This window comes from Haliotis rufescens, unplaced genomic scaffold, assembly GCF_023055435.1.
Source record: "Haliotis rufescens isolate VD_foot unplaced genomic scaffold, xgHalRufe1.0.p SCAF_12, whole genome shotgun sequence".
Lineage (NCBI taxonomy): Eukaryota > Metazoa > Mollusca > Gastropoda > Lepetellida > Haliotidae > Haliotis > Haliotis rufescens.
In genome coordinates this window covers 15178971-15197019 of record NW_025963802.1, presented here as the reverse complement: position 1 = coordinate 15197019, position 18049 = coordinate 15178971, and the positions used below count along the sequence as shown (strand labels likewise).

Here is an 18049-nt window from a genome sequence, read left to right as displayed (position 1 = left end):
TACCAGATTATGTAAGTGACAGTCGGAATGTGATTTCTAATCATGCAACCTCGAAAACTTTAACATGGGGTATTCCGAGCGATAGTTACGGGTTTAACGACTGAATCCTTACAATCTAGACCATCTATTAGCCATTCCAGAATGTTTTTTTGTTCAGGTTTCAAATTTGTAATCGAGAATTTGTCAAGATATGTTTCGAAGCGTAGTCGCCAATTTGAAATTAGTGCCGCAAAGCACGAGAAAGTTGCCTTCTGATTGGTCATTCCATTGGTCGGTCAAAGTTCGCGCAAGGTCGGTCTGACATGACCGGTTATGGGATGTCCTCAGATCTAAGTTTAACGGTAGCGAGAACTAAGATCTGATTTTAATGAGATTGAGAAAGACCCCACAATACAGTTGATCCAGTATTTGATTAGTTTAAAATAGTCTTCCACAATTTAACAAGTGCATGGACTTAAAGGGCATTTTTTGTAAATAATCAAAGTTTGACACAGCCGTATCTGTGTCGCAATCGTCTGAGATAAGATAAAGTGACGGAATTAGACACACTGTTATATCATAGGAGTGTTGAATTAGCTCTGGAAATTATAGGACACGTGTCGCTGAGTAAGACTCAGCCGAAATATGAAAGGATCGTTGTGTTTGTGTATTATTGCTGGTAAGTAAAACGATTAATTGATTCATGATTATTTTTACACATTATTATTATATCACTGATATATAAAAAACATAATCGTAATTGTCAATAATTTTAGTCAGACCCAATTTCCATTGTGTTTGTAGCATAAATGGGACACTGTTGAAAGATAGGCAACCGATAATTCATTCTGATATTTGTTTTTGCTCTAACATGATGAAAGTTGATGTGAAAAAAGTAAGTACTTGTTCTTCAACATCTTCTAAACCTTTTTGACCATGAACAAATGGCTAATTTTATCTAGGTATCTATTTTCGTACCTTGAAAAAAGATGTGTCAGAAAAAGATTTATCTATTAATATTCGTCCAGAGAAACCCCTGCAGTCCTTATAAACATTGTTTTGTGTTGAATGCTATGCTAACTCACTGAAAACGAAACGATGCAATTTAATATATTGAATATGTTGATGCTTAAGTTTTAAAGGAAAATTCGAACATTTCATATGGCATAAAACGTCAACTCCAGAGTGAGTGAGTTGGGTTTAACGCGGCTTTTAACAGTATTCCAGTTATATCGCGGCGTGTCAGCTTAATGTGGGAGGAAAGCCCGAAGTGATGCAGGTCTCAGACGTTTACCACTTCGGTGAAAGCCACGAGCACGGGTATGGTGCTGACAAACCTAGAAACATAATCGGGGCGAACCGGGATTCGAACCCACAATCATAGGTTTCTGGCGTGGCCAAGGGACGCAACTCTGCCCAGCGAATCGCGGCGCCTTAGACGATTGGGCCACTCGTGTCCCCGTCAACTCCAGAGAATAACCAGTCTCGGTTATCTGCCGACACAGATTCTATTGGGCGTTAAAGGCACCATAATAATGAATAGCATATCATGAATGATCACTGAAAATCAGTGATGACACCAGGTGTTCGCGAAAAGGGTAACCATGTCCTACTCTACCGGTAGCACCCGCCACTCACACAATTTTCATAAAAACAAGTATGTTTTAACAAAATGCAAGTAAATGTTGCCATCAATGTGCATTACACGTGATTTAAAAGATGTTTAATGCATGTGCATCATGTGCATTATATATGATTTAAAGGGTCCACATGCATGTGCACAAAAGGAATAACATTCATTATCGGGGTTTTTTCATTGGATTTTCGTTGCCATAAGCTGAGAATAAATTAGAAAAACTGAAATGCGGTTATCTTTGCTATCGAACACGTACTTACTTAGAGGCGTGTGTTCACGTATACCCGGATGTTGCGTTTTTCTCCTGTCACCTGCTGCTGTCTTCTCAAACCTGTGAGAATCCGGGTTAGACGAGGTCCCAAACAACCTATGCTGGTCGCAAGAGGCGAAAAATTGGATCGCGCGGTCAGACTCGGTGACTTGGTTGATTGCTTGGATCATACCCCGACGACATGGATCCTTGCTCAGTATATCGTTCACTGGACTAAATTATTTACATATCGCCGTCACATAGATGGAATATTGCTGAGTGTGGCGTTTAACAAACAAAGAAGCAAAACAAAAACTTACCAAAAGGTCGCATTGCATGCATATATTCACCATACGTTCACCAATCAGAGCGTTGTCTTCACCTCGGTTGTAAACATGTTTCAGTGACACTGGTGCAGGCAGCGTCCGGCTTCAGCCTGTGGCCGACCCACATACTACAATCTTTGAGAGGTAGTGTCAAATACTCACATGTCAAATCTTAAGAGATCAGAACAATTATTTGCAACTATTACCATCTATTCTTCAAGTATTATCTTATATCATATTTCAGTTAAAAGGTAACTGTGGATACACAATGCTATTTAGAAAGTCGTCAAATGTAACAAATGTTATATTTTTGATAAGTAAAGTACAAATTCTGTTACTTTGTTGGGCTGGGGTCGGTCGGGTAGCCTAATGGTTAAAGCGTTCGCTCGTCACGCCGAAGACCCGGGTTCGATTCCCGACATGGGTACAATGTGTGAAGCCCATTTAAGGTGTCCCCCGCCGTGATATCGCTGGAATATTGCTAAAAGCGGCGTTAAACCATACTCACTCACTCACTCACTTTGTTGGGCTGAGTCTCATCTCGCAGAGTGGGGCACCCAATCGCCAGCACGTAGTCAGCGATCTAACCCATTCAGCCACTGAGGCTTTAACAGAAATGGAAGTCCGACAACTGGTAGTATAGATCACGTACCTAGTGTATCTGGACAACCAGTTGGCGGACTTCAATCTCATTAGAATTTGTACTTTACATAGAAAGCGTTATCCAATATATAACATTTGTTGTAAAAGGTAACTGTAAGTTATTCGTTTTTGCGGCTCCGCTGACACAGAATTCAATAAATTTGGAACAATATAAAAAAATATCTGTTCTTCCCGCCTAGTGTCGTATATCTGTATATATCTACATATATTAATAATAAAGGATGTTTCTTTTGTTATTCACATGGTATAAAAATATACGAATAATACCAGTGTTAGTACTACAAAAATGAAATGATTACGTTTAGAAATATACTGAATATTTTACAATGAATATATTCCATACATTAGAGTAGGAATCTCAAACAGGATATATGGCCATGCGTCTTCAACAATAACAACAACAACAACAACAACAACAACTTGTAAAGCAAATGCGGTTACAATGTAGGGTAAAGAAAGGTTAAATATCAGTATAGATTATACACACGGTAAAGACCTGTAAATGGATGATAAGTAAGCACATTTTTTAACACAATAATAACAGTTAAGATGGCAAGATGACCATATTTGAAATTGTAACTTCGTTACTGCAGCTGGATATTTCACGATATATTGAGAGCCACAACACTATATATATTCTCGAGACTCAGGGTTCAGCCTGAGAGGAGTGTTCATACAATACCGATCTCGTTACCTATACAACCATCTGTACTTGAGGTACTGCATAAATACAACTGAAGGCCTTGTGTAATATTAGCTATATCGTTTTACAGAACTGGGTCGACGGTATCTTCTTGATAGCTCGTCCGACAATGGCCCCACTTCCCACGTCAGCAAGGAGTTCAACAGTGAGTTTTGTTTTCTTGATCTAACCGAGTGAGAAATTTAGGTTTAACGCCGCTTTGAACAGTATTTCAGCTATATCAAGGCGAGATAATGTGAGAGGAAAGCCCGAATGATTTAGACGTCTACCAGTTATGTGAAGCACGCACACGAACACGGGAATGGTGCTGACAAACCAAGGATCGTAATCCGGGCGATTCTGGGATTCGAACCATGACTCTTTACAGCGACATTCAGCGCATGAGACCTCTGGGGCATCCGCGATTGTCATAGCCAACAGTGTCAGTTTTGTGTATGTTCAGTAGATTTCAAATGGTGACAAGACTCAGCCAAACCGACCTAAGGGACGTAACTCTGCACAGTGAAATGTTACGCCTTCAATGACTGGGTCACCTTCGCTCCCTCCATATGTCTGACAAAAGTCTGTATAGAGTCTCTGTACCAATGTTGGTACCAAGGCAACCGATATTTGTCAGTTCCAGACTGCAGGTACCGCAGCGAACACTGTAACAACACAGTTGGTGCTGCAGCCAATGAGTGTAGTTGTCTTTAAGGAATCCGCTCGTGTCTCAGAACACCCGACTTTCTTCACAGACACACCCGCGACGCTCATTTTTGTGTATAATTTCGGCCATGGAACTACAATGTTGCTGACAACGTCTGATACTTTAAACCACACAGAAAGCCAAGTTGAGCAGAATAATATTAATATTATTAAATATATTAATATATTAATTATAATAACATTTTGCAATCAACGCAATTGGGATACGGTGACATGCATCAAGTCGGCGAGCCTGGCTACCCGACCCCGTTAGTTGCTTCTTGCAACAAGCATGAGTTGCTGAAGATCAATTCTTATCCTGAGCTTTACCCTGAGTTAATAAACATCGTATGCACAAGTGCAAATTCCTTTCACGCGCACCAGTGTAGTGTTTACGTCATTCGAATCTTATTGTGACGTGAGGTCGGATTGACGTCACACTAGAAACAATGGCATAGCTGAAAATTGTTGACGTCATTAGACAATTGTGGTTTTCTAAGACGACGGTCGTGATCTGTGCAAATTTCTAAAGGGGAGCTCAAAAGGATTATGCAAGTGTTTAACAAAGACATTATAACACTCGCATGTGTGGCACATTGATTTTACAAAACTCGTGTAAGAAATCATGTATACCCTCGCTCTCGCTCGGGAAATACAAGAATTCTATCACTCGTTTGGTAAAAATCAGTATGACAAACATTATCGTGTTTCTCTATTTATCCATGTCTTTATGTCGTTAAATACTATTTTTCCAGTCACGGAGTGTCGGGACCATAACGACACTGACTGCCACAAGTACGACTATCAAGTGTGTTACGACTACCAACCCTGGGCTCTTCAACGCTGTGCCGCTTACTGCGAGTTTTGTACCATTGACCGTCAGTATTCACACAGTAGTCTAGTGGTTTACATGTTGATAGTCTATATTTGATGACTGTTTATGGACACTTAGCATCTAAAGATGGTTTTGCGATTTACAAACATTTCTTCCCTATAGCTAATGTATAACTGGACAGAATTGAATTCTGTACTAGATAATGTAATTAAAATATGGAATTGAAAAGGTACGAATCTCTATGAATTGTTCGGTAAACTGCAGCTAAATTCACAACGCCGGCTCCACCTTGCAATGACACCATCCCCAACTGTCACGAGTTCAACAAGGACACCTGCACCAACCCCAACTTCAGTGACTGGGCTCACAACCACTGCAGGAGCTACTGCAACTTCTGCCACGGTAAGAAGGGAGGGGGCCGGATTAGGGGTGGTAGAATGGATGATGAGAGGGGATAGAGAGGGGTGGAGGGGACTGGATGGATTGGGTGAGAGGATAAGGAGATCGGATGTAGGGTTGGGAGGATGGATTGGGTGAGGGGATGGAGGGGAGGACAGGTCGGAGGAGGTTAAAGGAACGGGGAGGCAGAGGGGGTATAGGTGACTGGGTGGAGGGGTGACAGGATGGGGTAGGCACGTTGGAGGGGTGAGATGATGGAGGGTGGAGGGTATGTGGGGGACAGGGTGGATGGGGTTAAAGGATGGGGGAGGCAGGTTGGAGGGGTGAGATGACGGAGGGTGGAGGGTATGTGGGACTGGGTGGAGGGGGTTAAAGGATGGAGGAGGCAGGTTGGAGGGGTGAGATGATGCAGGGTGGAGGGTATGTGGGGGACAGGGTGGATGGGGTTAAAGGATGGGGGAGACAGGTTGGAGGGGTGAGATGACGGAGGGTGGAGGGTATGGGGGACTGGGTGGAGGGGGTTAAAGGATGGGGGAGGCAGGTTGGAGGGGTGAGATGATGGAGGGTGGAGGGTATGTGGGGGACCGGGTGGATGGGGTTAAAGGATGGGAGAGGCTGTTGGAGGGGTGAGATGACGGAGGGGTGAGAGCATGTAGGGTACAGGGTGGAGGGGGTTAAAGGATGGGGGAGGCAGAGGGGGTGTAGGGGACTGGGTGGAGGGGTGACAGAATGGGGGGAGGCACGTTGGAGTGGGTGAAAAGGGTGGAGGGTATGTGGGGGACAGGGTGGATGGGGTTAAAGGATGGGGGAGGCAGGTTGGAGGGGGTGAAAAGACGGAGGGTGGAGGGTATGTGGGGGACAGGGTGGATGGGGTTAAAGGATGGGGGAGGCAGGTTGGAGGGGGTGAGATGACGGAGGGTGGAGGGTATGTGGGGGACAGGGTGGAGGGGGTTAAAGGATGGGGAGGCTGGTTGGAGGGGTGAAATGACGGAGGGCTGAGGGTGTGTAGGGTACAGGGTGGAGGGGGTTAAAGGATGGGGTAGGCAGAGGGGGTCTAGGGGAGTTGACGGAGGGGGTGTAGGTGACTGGGTGGAGGAGGCGAGGGGATGGAGGAAGATGGAAGGGGTGGAGATGAAAAGGAATGGGGAGACAGGGAGATGTGGACGCTGATTGGGGACTCCACATCGTCACTGCACTACATGACCATATGTCACGATCTTTCACTGTGATGACTTGATCAAATCATATATTAGATTACTGTTAGAAATTTCTGCCTATACAGTTTTCAATGATAATAATCTAGAAATGATTTAACCATGGAAGATTTCTGAAGGAACCTCCCGGAATAACAGTGATTCACTGTTACTGGTTGTGTGTGGTTACAGGTGCACTACAACACATATAAAACGTCAACGCCGGAGCATAACCAGTCTCGATTATGTGCCGAAGCGAATTCCATTGGAAATAAATAGAATTCAGAGTGGTGAACATTACATGAATGGATCACTGAAAATCAGTGATGACACCAGGTGTTCTCGAAAAGAGTAATCATGTCCCACTCTACCGGTAGCACCCGCATGGCACACAATTTGCATGGAAAAGTAAGTTTTTGTCTGTCACCCAACGCCGCACAGCAATACTCCGGGTCTTCATGATCGCATCGTGGATCACTGCCCTACAATACGCTAGCCAGAACTACACTTGATTTGAAACATGTGCATGGTGGTGAAAGGACACGAAGCATACCTCTAGATCATACTACCATGCATGTTGTATTGTTTATGTTCCTGCACAATCTCCCTGTTGACAAAACCAGTATAACGCCTACATATGTGCCTGCAGAAACACACCACCCTAACTACAGAACGACAACTCCGATGCCCACAACGACAGTGAAGACCACGACTGACGCCGGTAAGTTAGCAGTGACCATTGCTAGAAAGGCGTTTGCTTATAATCCACCAGACCAAGCTGTGATATATCTGTTATACCTCAGAAATCCATGGCCAAATAGATTTTAGATCATTCGTTCACTATGGACATATTGCTCCTTATGACCTTACACAATCTGTCGATGCAGTTCAATTGTCAATGAATCGAAGCCAGTACATCCACGACAAGCCAAATATTGAATCCGAAACAGTTCTGCATTATTGATGGCATTCATAGACGTAAAGAATAAAAACGTACTGATTAACAGATATTTTACCTTTCGCCTTTTCCCAAATGCACCTTTTTCATAATAAACATATAGGAATCTTTGAAAACTCATTCATAACTTAACATCAGAGCTGCAACCATTACATAAATAGTCTCCAGCATTTGGCTGGATTGTGAAAATTGCGTGCGTGTTCTGACCAATATGCAAGCATGGAAATCTACGTTGATGAAGGTAAATTGTGGCACAGCCATGGCAGTAGCATCGCTAGTCTTTAACTCCAAAAATAGTCACCTCTACGTACTAGTGTATGATAAACAGTCAGACTTAGTGAACGAGTTTAAACAGAGAGCGTGAAGTATTTACAGTATTCCTTCCTGCTGCAGCGTGCCACGACACCATCGCCAACTGCGCCGACTACGGAAACGACGTGTGTACAGGGAGCTACAAGGACTGGGCCGGGGTCAGATGCAGGGCTTACTGCAGTTTCTGTGGAACAAGTAGGCAAACTGTTACCTACTACATAGCCACCAACCCCCAACACACACACACACACACACACACACACACACACACACACACACACACACACACACACACACCTGCAAAACAATATATACGACTCAAGAGATTTTAGGACCACCATCCTTTCATTTTACTCTACTCTGTCATGACAGATTAACTACACGTTGAGTAATATGGAAGAATCTGGGTTTCTTAACTTCTTTTGAGTGGTATAGATTAAGGTATGACAGATTAACTATTGTAATATAAATGAATCGCGTGGTCTTAAAATTCTGTTGAGTAATATAATTGTCATCAGTACAAGTCATCGAGCTTTTTATCCGAGCATCCTTATATGTTAACTGAATCCACATTGCGATTGTATTTTGTGACTGGCTACCATAAAATTCTGGAAAACCTAAGTTTCCCTCAGGTTTTAAAATAAAGTATAACATTCTTAATGTCCTGACAAATGTGTTGTGAAGCAAAAACATAACAATAATACATGTAATGATATTAATTATTATCATTATATACAGATTTTTTTAAAATGAAGCAAAGAGGGTTTGGGTGATCCTGGCACAGTCAGGCTGGTTAGGCTCATCATCAGCTCAGGGCCTTGCCCATCTACACGCAGCCCAGACAGCGAATGGGACTTCTCCCAGGAAGCGCTGCCTAGTCAAACCCACCCAGAACTTTTCGGACAATGTGAAGACTCCCCAACATTGCAGCCTTCTGCATTATCCAGCTTGTCTAAATCATATTTAGAGTATTTATCTCATGTGGTTTGACGATCTGTGACATTTTGATTGTCCTCTCTGTTCATGCTAGGCCCACCACCGACCACAGCCCCTCCATGTGTGGATCTCGTAAAGAACTGCAACCAGTTTCAAAAGGACACCTGTGTTAACTCCTTTTATAAGTCGTGGGCGGAGAAAAACTGCAGAGCCTACTGCGAGTTCTGCAACGGTAAGCTTGCTGCCTGTTTCGAAAGTTTATAACATAGTGCTTGAAATTATAGGAGAGGTGGGGAGGTAAGAAAGTCCCCCAAGAGCAGGCCCCAATGTGCCTACAGTTTAAAACAACATATGGTCTGATTGGTCAGGATGCAGCATATAACGTTTAACCTAATTTACCCATAATAAATTATTAGACCCGTGAAGATCCGGGGTAGAATAGGTCTTCAGCAACCCATGCTTGCCGCAAAAGGCGACTAACGGGATCGGGTGGTCAGGCTCGCTGACTTGGTTGATGCGTGTCATCGATTCCGATTGCGTGGATCGATGCTCATGATATCAATCAATGGATTGTCTGGTCCGGACTCGATTATTTACAAACCGCCGTCATGTAGCTGGAATATTGGTGAGCGCGGCTTTAAACAACAAACAATCAATCATAATAAATTAACTTGTCCATTGACCAAAGTGTAGGGATCCTGGGGCATGAATAACAATAAAGAACAATGTCATAGTCATTTGTTACGTTGTTTTATTCATCTATCATTTAGCTTTTGCTACAAAGTCAGTCAAATCATATCACAGAAATGCACAACTTATGAATGGCAATGTGAAATATTTGAATTCGCAGATGAATTTCTTATTACTGTGTCATGGAAACAGTCTAATTCACAGACCTGGAAGTTACCAGAGTCAAAGTCCACAAACTGTTTTGCCAATTTAATCGAATGTCCAGCAGCATCTAGGAACTGAAGTGGAGTCTTTCTTCCAGTCTGGGTGTGCTCTGTTAGTCTCATAAGCCTGGAGTCAAGTTACGATATACACACTTGGGAAGGACACCGAGATCCAGTTGGACACGTTTGATCTTGTTCGCAGCTTCAATGTTCTTGATGTTGGCTACAAAGAGGTAGATGTTTCGGTGGGCCTTGGCGATACGATTCTTGAGTTTATTGTGCCATCCTTCCATGTGATTGTTGGATCTGGGTCCCATGTTGCCATACTGTGTCCAGATTCGTGCAAGAAAGCGTGCATCGTAGTCCACCAGGTAGAGGTGATTTAGTCGTTGAAGTTGGCTATCTTCTCTGACCTCAGGACCTTCTTCCGTAGCTGAAAAGCTTGGTGTCTTGAACTTGGTCAAGTGGAAGGAATGGCTGCTGCTCTTCTCATGTTGGCTCTGATTTGTGGCATCTCCTTGTAGTCAATCGCTAGTCCTTTGTGGGCTACATTCTTAGGTGTAATCGAAAAAAACATCCTCGCACCTCAGCATCTGGGTAAACTTCTTCAACTGCCCTGATAGCCGATACCTGAACGTCTGTCTGAATCTCATCAGGCGTAAGTTCATCTCCAACCCTAACCCTTACCACATCATTCAACGTAAACAATCCTCAACAGTAAAAACAAGATATGTATATGCTCCAGCATCTTCTCACGATTGTGTTCATGTTCAGTACAAACATATATAATTGTATTGAAAGATCTACACAGGATGAGGTTCCCATCTGTCTTTTAGAGTGTATAAATGTATTTGGATATATGTCTTCCACTTCAAGTGATTACATGGTACTTATCAGGAAGGTTCCATTATTCTGAGGTATAATTCTTTCCCTCATGTCACTGGTGATACTTACAACTGTAAGGAATGTTCCATTATTCTAAGAGGGGAGACAATTATAGCCCATTGTTGCTACACTTCCGGTACTTTCTGTAGGCACAATGGGATGTATACGTAGGCACATTGGGATTGTAGGCACAATGGGATGCAATCCCACAGAGTACTTTCTCGCATATATCAGTGAACTTGGATAAGATCAACAATGGCATTAGCAGATTATTTTGGGAGGCTGCACGAGTTAGCTTACTTTAAGTTCTCAAGGACAAATACATCGCATGTACTGAAAGGGTAAGTAAATTGAAAATTCTTAAAGGATCAGCGTGTGGCATGTCCTGGAAAGGATAAGAGTAAGACATGCTCTGAAAGGCATGCGAAGTTTAGATTCTGAAGTGTTAGGGTAGCTTCAAGGACTCGGTTATGGAACGCATTGCCTGGCTTGCATAGTCAAGTGACAAAAAGATAAGGTCAACTTGGAATCAATATTTTTGCATTTGGAACACAAAGATTCTTTTCAGCATACGATATTGTTTTTCAAGCCGTATTAATGCATCAAGGTTTTCGTTTATAGTAGTGCATCTTGTGTGATATTTCCATATGAGTTCAGGTGATATATTCCCTTGTTCAATTTCAGTCTTAGTCAATTGGTGGGTATGTAGAGGTTTTATAGCCAAAATAGATAAGCCAGCCAATCAGGGTATATTTATGGTTAACTAAGTACTTCGTAATGTGGTGTATGAGTACCTTGGCGTTTATGAATCATCAAACCCCAAACAAACCTAAGTTAAAAATGTTTGTTTCTTAGTTTCTTTTGTTTAACGCCGCACTCAGCAATATTACAGCTATACGATGGCGGTCTGGACCAGACAAATCAAGTGATTGACATCATGAGCATCGATCAACGCAATTGGGATACGATGACATGCACCAACCGATCCCGTTAGTCGCCTCTTACGACAAGCATAGTCGCCTTTTACGGCAAGCATGGATTGCTGAAGACCTATTCTACACCTAATCTTCACGGAAACGTGTCGCTGTTATATTGGTAACGCGTGTACCTGTATGTCCATTTTCCTCGGCCGTGACATTCAAATAATATATCAGCCAATCATATGCCAGACAATGCCCAACAGGTGGTGAACCAAGTACAGCCTTGTTACTATTTTGATATGTACCATTCATGACAAAACGTGATTGGTCACAGAGATGAGGTTAATAAAATTACTTTTACATCTAGTGACCCAAACAACAACACCAGCGTCAACAACAACTCAAACCACCATGCCAACCACAACTACTACACCGACCACGACTAAGCGGGTGACCTTGTCCCCTTATGAAGGTCACGGGGCTACCGGCACGTTCGGGGAATTCTGTAAATATTATTCATATTAATCGCCAACATAGTCGGGAAATAAACGCTTAAAATTATTTTTTTACAAACATGATTATCTCTGTGCGTTTTTACTGTTTAAAAAGTTGAGTATATGTTTTTGTATTATTGCTTTCTGTGAATTGTTGTTCGATACTTCTACGATGAGTTGTCCCTGGTGCTCTGGTGAATAAGGTTTATATGTGTCACATGTACATGTATGCGTACAATACAACACTCTGGTTTGATATATAGTGAACATGTACCATGACACTCTGTTACACAATGTTGTACTGTATCCCCAGTGTCCATGTACCATGACACTCTGTTATACAATGTTGTATCGTATCCCCAGTTTGCGTGTACCATGACACTCTGTTATACAATGTTGTACAGTATCCCCAGTTTGCATGTACTGTGACGCTCTGTTATACAATGCTGTACTGTATCCCTAGTTTGCGTGTACCGTGACGCTCTGTTATACAATGTTGTACTGTATCCCCAGTTTGCGTGTACCATGACACTCTGTTATACAATGTTGTACTGTATCCCCAGTTTGCGTGTACCATGACACTCTGTTATACAATGTTGTACTGTATCCCCAGTTTGCGTGTACCGTGACACTCTGTTACACAATACTGTACTGTATCCCCAGTTTGTGTGTACCATGACACTCAGTTATACAATGTTGTATCGTATCCCCAGTTTGTGTGTACCGTGACACTCTGTAACACAATGATGTACTGTATCCCCAGTTTGCGTGTACCGTGACACTCTGTTATACAATGTTGTATCGTATCCCCAGTTTGCGTGTACCGTGACACTCTGTTACACAATGTTGTACTGTATCCCCAGTTTGCGTGTACCGTGACACTCTGTTACACAATATTGTACTATATCCCCAGTTTGTGTGTACCATGACACTCTGTTATACAATGTTGTATCGTATCCCCAGTTTGTGTGTACCGTGACACTCTGTTACACAATGATGTACTGTATCCCCAGTTTGCGTGTACCGTGACACTCTGTTATACAATGTTGTATCGTATCCCCAGTTTGCGTGTACCGTGACACTCTGTTATACAATGTTCGACTGTATTCCCAGTTTGCGTGTACCGTGACACTCTGTTATACAATGTTGTACTGTATCCCCAGTTTGCGTGTACCATGACACTCTGTTATACAATGTTGTACTGTATCCCCAGTTTGCGTGTACCGTCACGTGACACTCTGTTATACAATGTTGTATCGTATCCCCAGTTTGCGTGTACCGTGACACTCTGTTACACAATGCTGTACCGTATCCCCAGTTTGCGTGTACCGTGACACTCTGTTACACAATGTTGTACTGTATCCCCAGTTTGCGTGTACCGTGACACTCTGTTACACAATGCTGTACCGTATCCCCAGTTTGCGTGTACCGTGACACTCTGTTACACAATGCTGTACCGTATCCCCAGTTTGCGTGTACCGTGACACTCTGTTATACAATGTTGTATCGTATCCCCAGTTTGCGTGTACCGTGACACTCTGTTACACAATGCTGTACCGTATCCCCAGTTTGCGTGTACCGTGACACTCCGTTACACAATGTTGTACTGTATCCCCAGTTTGCGTGTACCGTGACACTCTGTTACACAATGCTGTACCGTATCCCCAGTTTGCGTGTACCGTGACACTCTGTTACACAATGCTGTATGTACCGTATCCCCAGTTTGCGTGTACCACGGCACCGAGTACAAGCAGGATGAGACCTGGAAGGATGGCTGCCAGCTGGAGTGTACCTGTGAGGATGCGGAGTTCAATGACGTCAGCTGTGCTGACATGTAAGTGCTTCTAAGCCGACTATCTGAACTTTCATTCTGAATGTTACACAAGGAATGTATGGCTGAGGATTTAGAATCAAACTGTTTAACCCATCATATGATTAAATTAAGAGAGATTTCCTTCTCTTTAATTCAGTCAACACGCAACTATAGTATCCTAGTTTGTACACTGTTGCGTGTCGCTCTTACAAAGCCAAGCAAATACTGACAAAATCGTGCAGCAATAGGTATTGACACGGACAAAGGAGGTCAACTGTAACCATAGGATGCCCTTAGTCCAACACAATCTGTTCTATTTACGTCTATTTTGTAGATGTCCTCATTGGAATCTGCCGAGCTCCTGTCAGCAAATAACAGTTCCAGGCAAATGTTGTCCAACTATACACTGTAACATGCAGTCCTAGGTAAGTGTTGTCAAACTGTACACTGTAACATGCAGTCCTAGGTAAGTGTTGTCCAACTATACACTGTAACATGCAGTCCTAGGTAAGTGTTGTCCAACTATACACTGTAACATGCAGTCCTAGGTAAGTGTTGTCCAACTGTACACTGTAACATGCAGTCCTAGGTAAGTGTTGTCCAACTATACACTGCAACATGCAGTCCCAGGCAAATGTTGTCCAACTATACACTGTAACATGCAGTCCTAGGTAAGTGTTGTCCAACTGTACACTGCAACATGCAGACCTAGGTAAGTGTTGTCCAACTGTACACTGTAACATGCAGTCCTAGGTAAGTGTTGTCCAACTGTACACTGCAACATGCAGACCTAGGTAAGTGTTGTCCAACTGTACACTACAACATGCAGACCTAGGTAAGTGTTGTCCAACTATACACTGTAACATGCAGTCCTAGGTAAGTGTTGTCCAACTATACACTGTAACATGCAGTCCTAGGTAAGTGTTGTCCAACTGTACACTGTAACATGCAGTCCTAGGTAAGTGTTGTCCAACTGTACACTGCAACATGCAGACCTAGGTAAGTGTTGTCCAACTGTACACTACAACATGCAGACCTAGGTAAGTGTTGTCCAACTATACACTGTAACATGCAGTCCTAGGTAAGTGTTGTCCAACTGTACACTGTAACATGCAGTCCTAGGTAAGTGTTGTCCAACTGTACACTGCAACATGCAGACCTAGGTAAGTGTTGTCCAACTGTACACTACAACATGCAGACCTAGGTAAGTGTTGTCCAACTATACACTGTAACATGCAGTCCTAGGTAAGTGTTGTCCAACTGTACACTGTAACATGCAGTCCTAGGTAAGTGTTGTCCAACTGTACACTGCAACATGCAGACCTAGGTAAGTGTTGTCCAACTGTACACTACAACATGCAGACCTAGGTAAGTGTTGTCCAACTATACACTGTAACATGCAGTCCTAGGTAAGTGTTGTCCAACTGTACACTGCAACATGCAGTCCTAGGTAAGTGTTGTCCAACTGTACACTGCAACATGCAGACCTAGGTAAGTGTTGTCCAACTGTACACTACAACATGCAGACCTAGGTAAGTGTTGTCCAACTGTACACTACAACATGCAGACCTAGGTAAGTGTTGTCCAACTATACACTGTAACATGCAGTCCTAGGTAAGTGTTGTCCAACTGTACACTACAACATGCAGACCTAGGTAAGTGTTGTCCAACTGTACACTACAACATGCAGTCCTAGGTAAGTGTTGTCCAAATGTACACTGCAACATGCAGACCTAGGTAAGTGTTGTCCAACTATACACTGTAACATGCAGTCCCAGGTAAGTGTTGTCCAACTGTACACTGCAACATGCAGTCCTAGGTAAGTGTTGTCCAACTGTACACTTTAACATGCAGTCCTAGGTAAGTGTTGTCCAACTGTATACTGTAACATGCAGTCCTAGGTAAGTGTTGTCCAACTGTACACTGTAACATGCAGTCCTAGGTAAGTGTTGTCCAGCTGTACACTGTAACATGCAGTCCTAGGTAAGTGTTGTCCAACTGTACACTACAACATGCAGTCCTAGGTAAGTGTTGTCCAACTGTACACTGTAACATGCAGTCCTAGGTAAGTGTTGTCCAACTGTACACTGTAACGCTTAATACTAGGTAAGGGTTGTCCAACTGTACACAACAACATGCAGTCCTAGGTACGTGTTGTCCAACTATACACTGTAACATGCATTCCTAGGTAAGTGTTGTCCAACTGTACACTGTAACATGCATTCCTAGGTAAGTGTTGTCCAACTGTACACATTTTAACGCTTACGACAAGGTAAGTGTTGTCCAACTGTACACTGCAACATGCATTCCTAGGTAAGTGTTGTCCAACTGTACACTGCAACATGCAGTCCTAGGTAAGTGTTGTCCAACTGTACACTGTAACATGCAGTCCTAGGTAAGTGTTGTCCAACTGTACACTGTAACATGCAGGCCTAGGTAAGTGTTGCCCAAGATTAAACTGCAACATGCAGTCCTAGGTAAGTGTTGTCCAACTGTACACTGTAACATGCAGTCCTAGGTAAGTGTTGTCCAACTGTACACTGCAACATGCAGTCCTAGGTAAGTGTTATCCAACTGTACACTGCAACATGCAGTCCTAGGTAAGTGTTGTCCAACTGTACACTACAACATGCAGTCCTAGGTAAGTGTTGTCCAAATGTACACTGCAACATGCAGACCTAGGTAAGTGTTGTCCAACTGTACACTGCAACATGCAGTCCTAGGTAAGTGTTGTCCAACTGTACACTGTAACATGCAGACCCAGGTAAGTGTTGTCCAACTGTACACTGTACACAGATGAGCGTTCTTGCTGTCACATTTGAAGCGAGTGTAATGAGCGAGTGAGTTGTGTTAGGTATTTCAGTCTTTAGTTTGGCGTGGTGGCTCATTGTGAGGGGAACGCTCGAAGTGCGGCTCTTAATCGTCTGCCGCTTCCTTAAAATCCGCGAGCACGGGGTATGGTGCTGATAAACCAACGATCATTATCAGGGCTTATGTTGGATTTGAACTCATGCTCATGGGACTTCTGCAAGCCTCCAGGACGCAACGCTGCACAACGAATTGCGGCGACTTGGCCTGCCCAGTAAACTCATGCCATGGGTTGGCCCAGTCGTCTAAGGTGCCGCGATTCGCCGTGCAGAGTTTCCAGAAACCTATGATTGTGGGTTCGACACGCAGTGATATAACTGGAACCCAACACACACACACACACACACACACACACACACACACACACACACACACACACACACACACACACACACACACATGCCATGAGATATCAAACTGTGGATGCTGGACTTTCCTTCCCTGTCTTGTATATGACTGCGCATGTGCATCTCTTTTCAGGATGGATGTCAAGATGAATGGACACACAAATACACAGTTGTTCCTTCTGTATTCATTTATGAATTAAATACCCATTTTGTGTGTTGCCATGATGTGCTGAATTAATACCAGGAGGTGAATCAATTCTACAAGATAATAGTGCATGAGTTAGTAGGGATGTACGCTGAAGTGAACTGTATGACAGCTCAGTGACCGCGACCTTGTACAGATCGGACCGATACAGTGGTTGATAGTGTGAGCATTGACAAGTATCCGCTACACATCAAACTCATTGAATGAGATGAGCGTCGCTCCACCCGACTGCGGGCAGACTAGGTCTCGAACCGTGAGAGCTAGCTAACGTGTTTGTTTTGTTTTTTGGGTTGTTTCTTTGGTTAACCCCGCACTCAGCAATATTCCAGCTATATGAAGGTGGTGTGTAAATAACTGTCTGGACCAGACAATCTAGTGATTGACATCATGATCTTCGACCCACGCAAATGGGATACGATGACATGCATGAACCAAGTCAGCGAGCCTGACCACCCGGTCCCGTTAGTCGCCTCTTACGACAAGCATAGTCGTCTTTTACGGCAAACATGGGTTCCTGAAGACCTATTCTACCACGGATCTTCACGGGTCTCCAGTTGATGTGAATATGGTTGTTACAATGTGTAACAATGTGTATTTGAAGGCAATAACAAAAGGACACTATTTGAACAGTTCACAACTGTCGCGCTTGTGTTGTCTCACGTGCACGGAACTACTTCCAATGAAGTACATGTATGCAGTGAAAATGCTATGACTGATGATGCTTTCGATATGATTTTGCTATTTTAAAAG

At 43.2% G+C, this 18049-nt stretch overlaps 1 protein-coding gene across 2 annotated transcripts; it reads left to right on the top strand.

Annotated features, from left to right (window-relative positions):
• The first annotated feature begins 518 nt into the window (after positions 1-518).
• On the top strand, positions 519-17312 carry LOC124146049. Of its 2 annotated transcripts, XM_048393383.1 has the most exons (13): positions 519-658; positions 2270-2335; positions 3628-3702; positions 4997-5119; positions 5341-5478; positions 7318-7389; positions 8020-8133; positions 8969-9106; positions 11940-12077; positions 13789-13900; positions 14214-14263; positions 14510-14550; positions 17228-17312. In XM_048393383.1, the coding sequence occupies exons 1-12, from the start codon at positions 625-627 to the stop codon at positions 14548-14550; spliced, it is 1101 nt and encodes a 366-aa protein (XP_048249340.1). In that variant the 5' UTR covers positions 519-624; the 3' UTR covers positions 17228-17312. The 2 variants fall into 2 exon arrangements, with proteins under 2 accessions (XP_048249340.1, XP_046372059.2); XM_046516103.2 differs by lacking the exon at positions 14510-14550 and having other exon boundaries at positions 14214-14304.
• Positions 17313-18049: the final 737 nt, after the last annotated feature.

Excerpts from the sequence above, each read along its gene's own strand:
- LOC124146049 (XM_048393383.1), top strand. The coding sequence starts at position 625 with ATGAAAGGATCGTTGTGTTTGTGTATTATTGCTG. Across the intron at positions 3,703-4,996 it reads CGTCAGCAAGGAGTTCAACA|TCACGGAGTGTCGGGACCAT; the intron begins GTGAGTTTTGTT and ends CTATTTTTCCAG. Across the intron at positions 8,134-8,968 it reads CTGCAGTTTCTGTGGAACAA|GCCCACCACCGACCACAGCC; the intron begins GTAGGCAAACTG and ends TGTTCATGCTAG.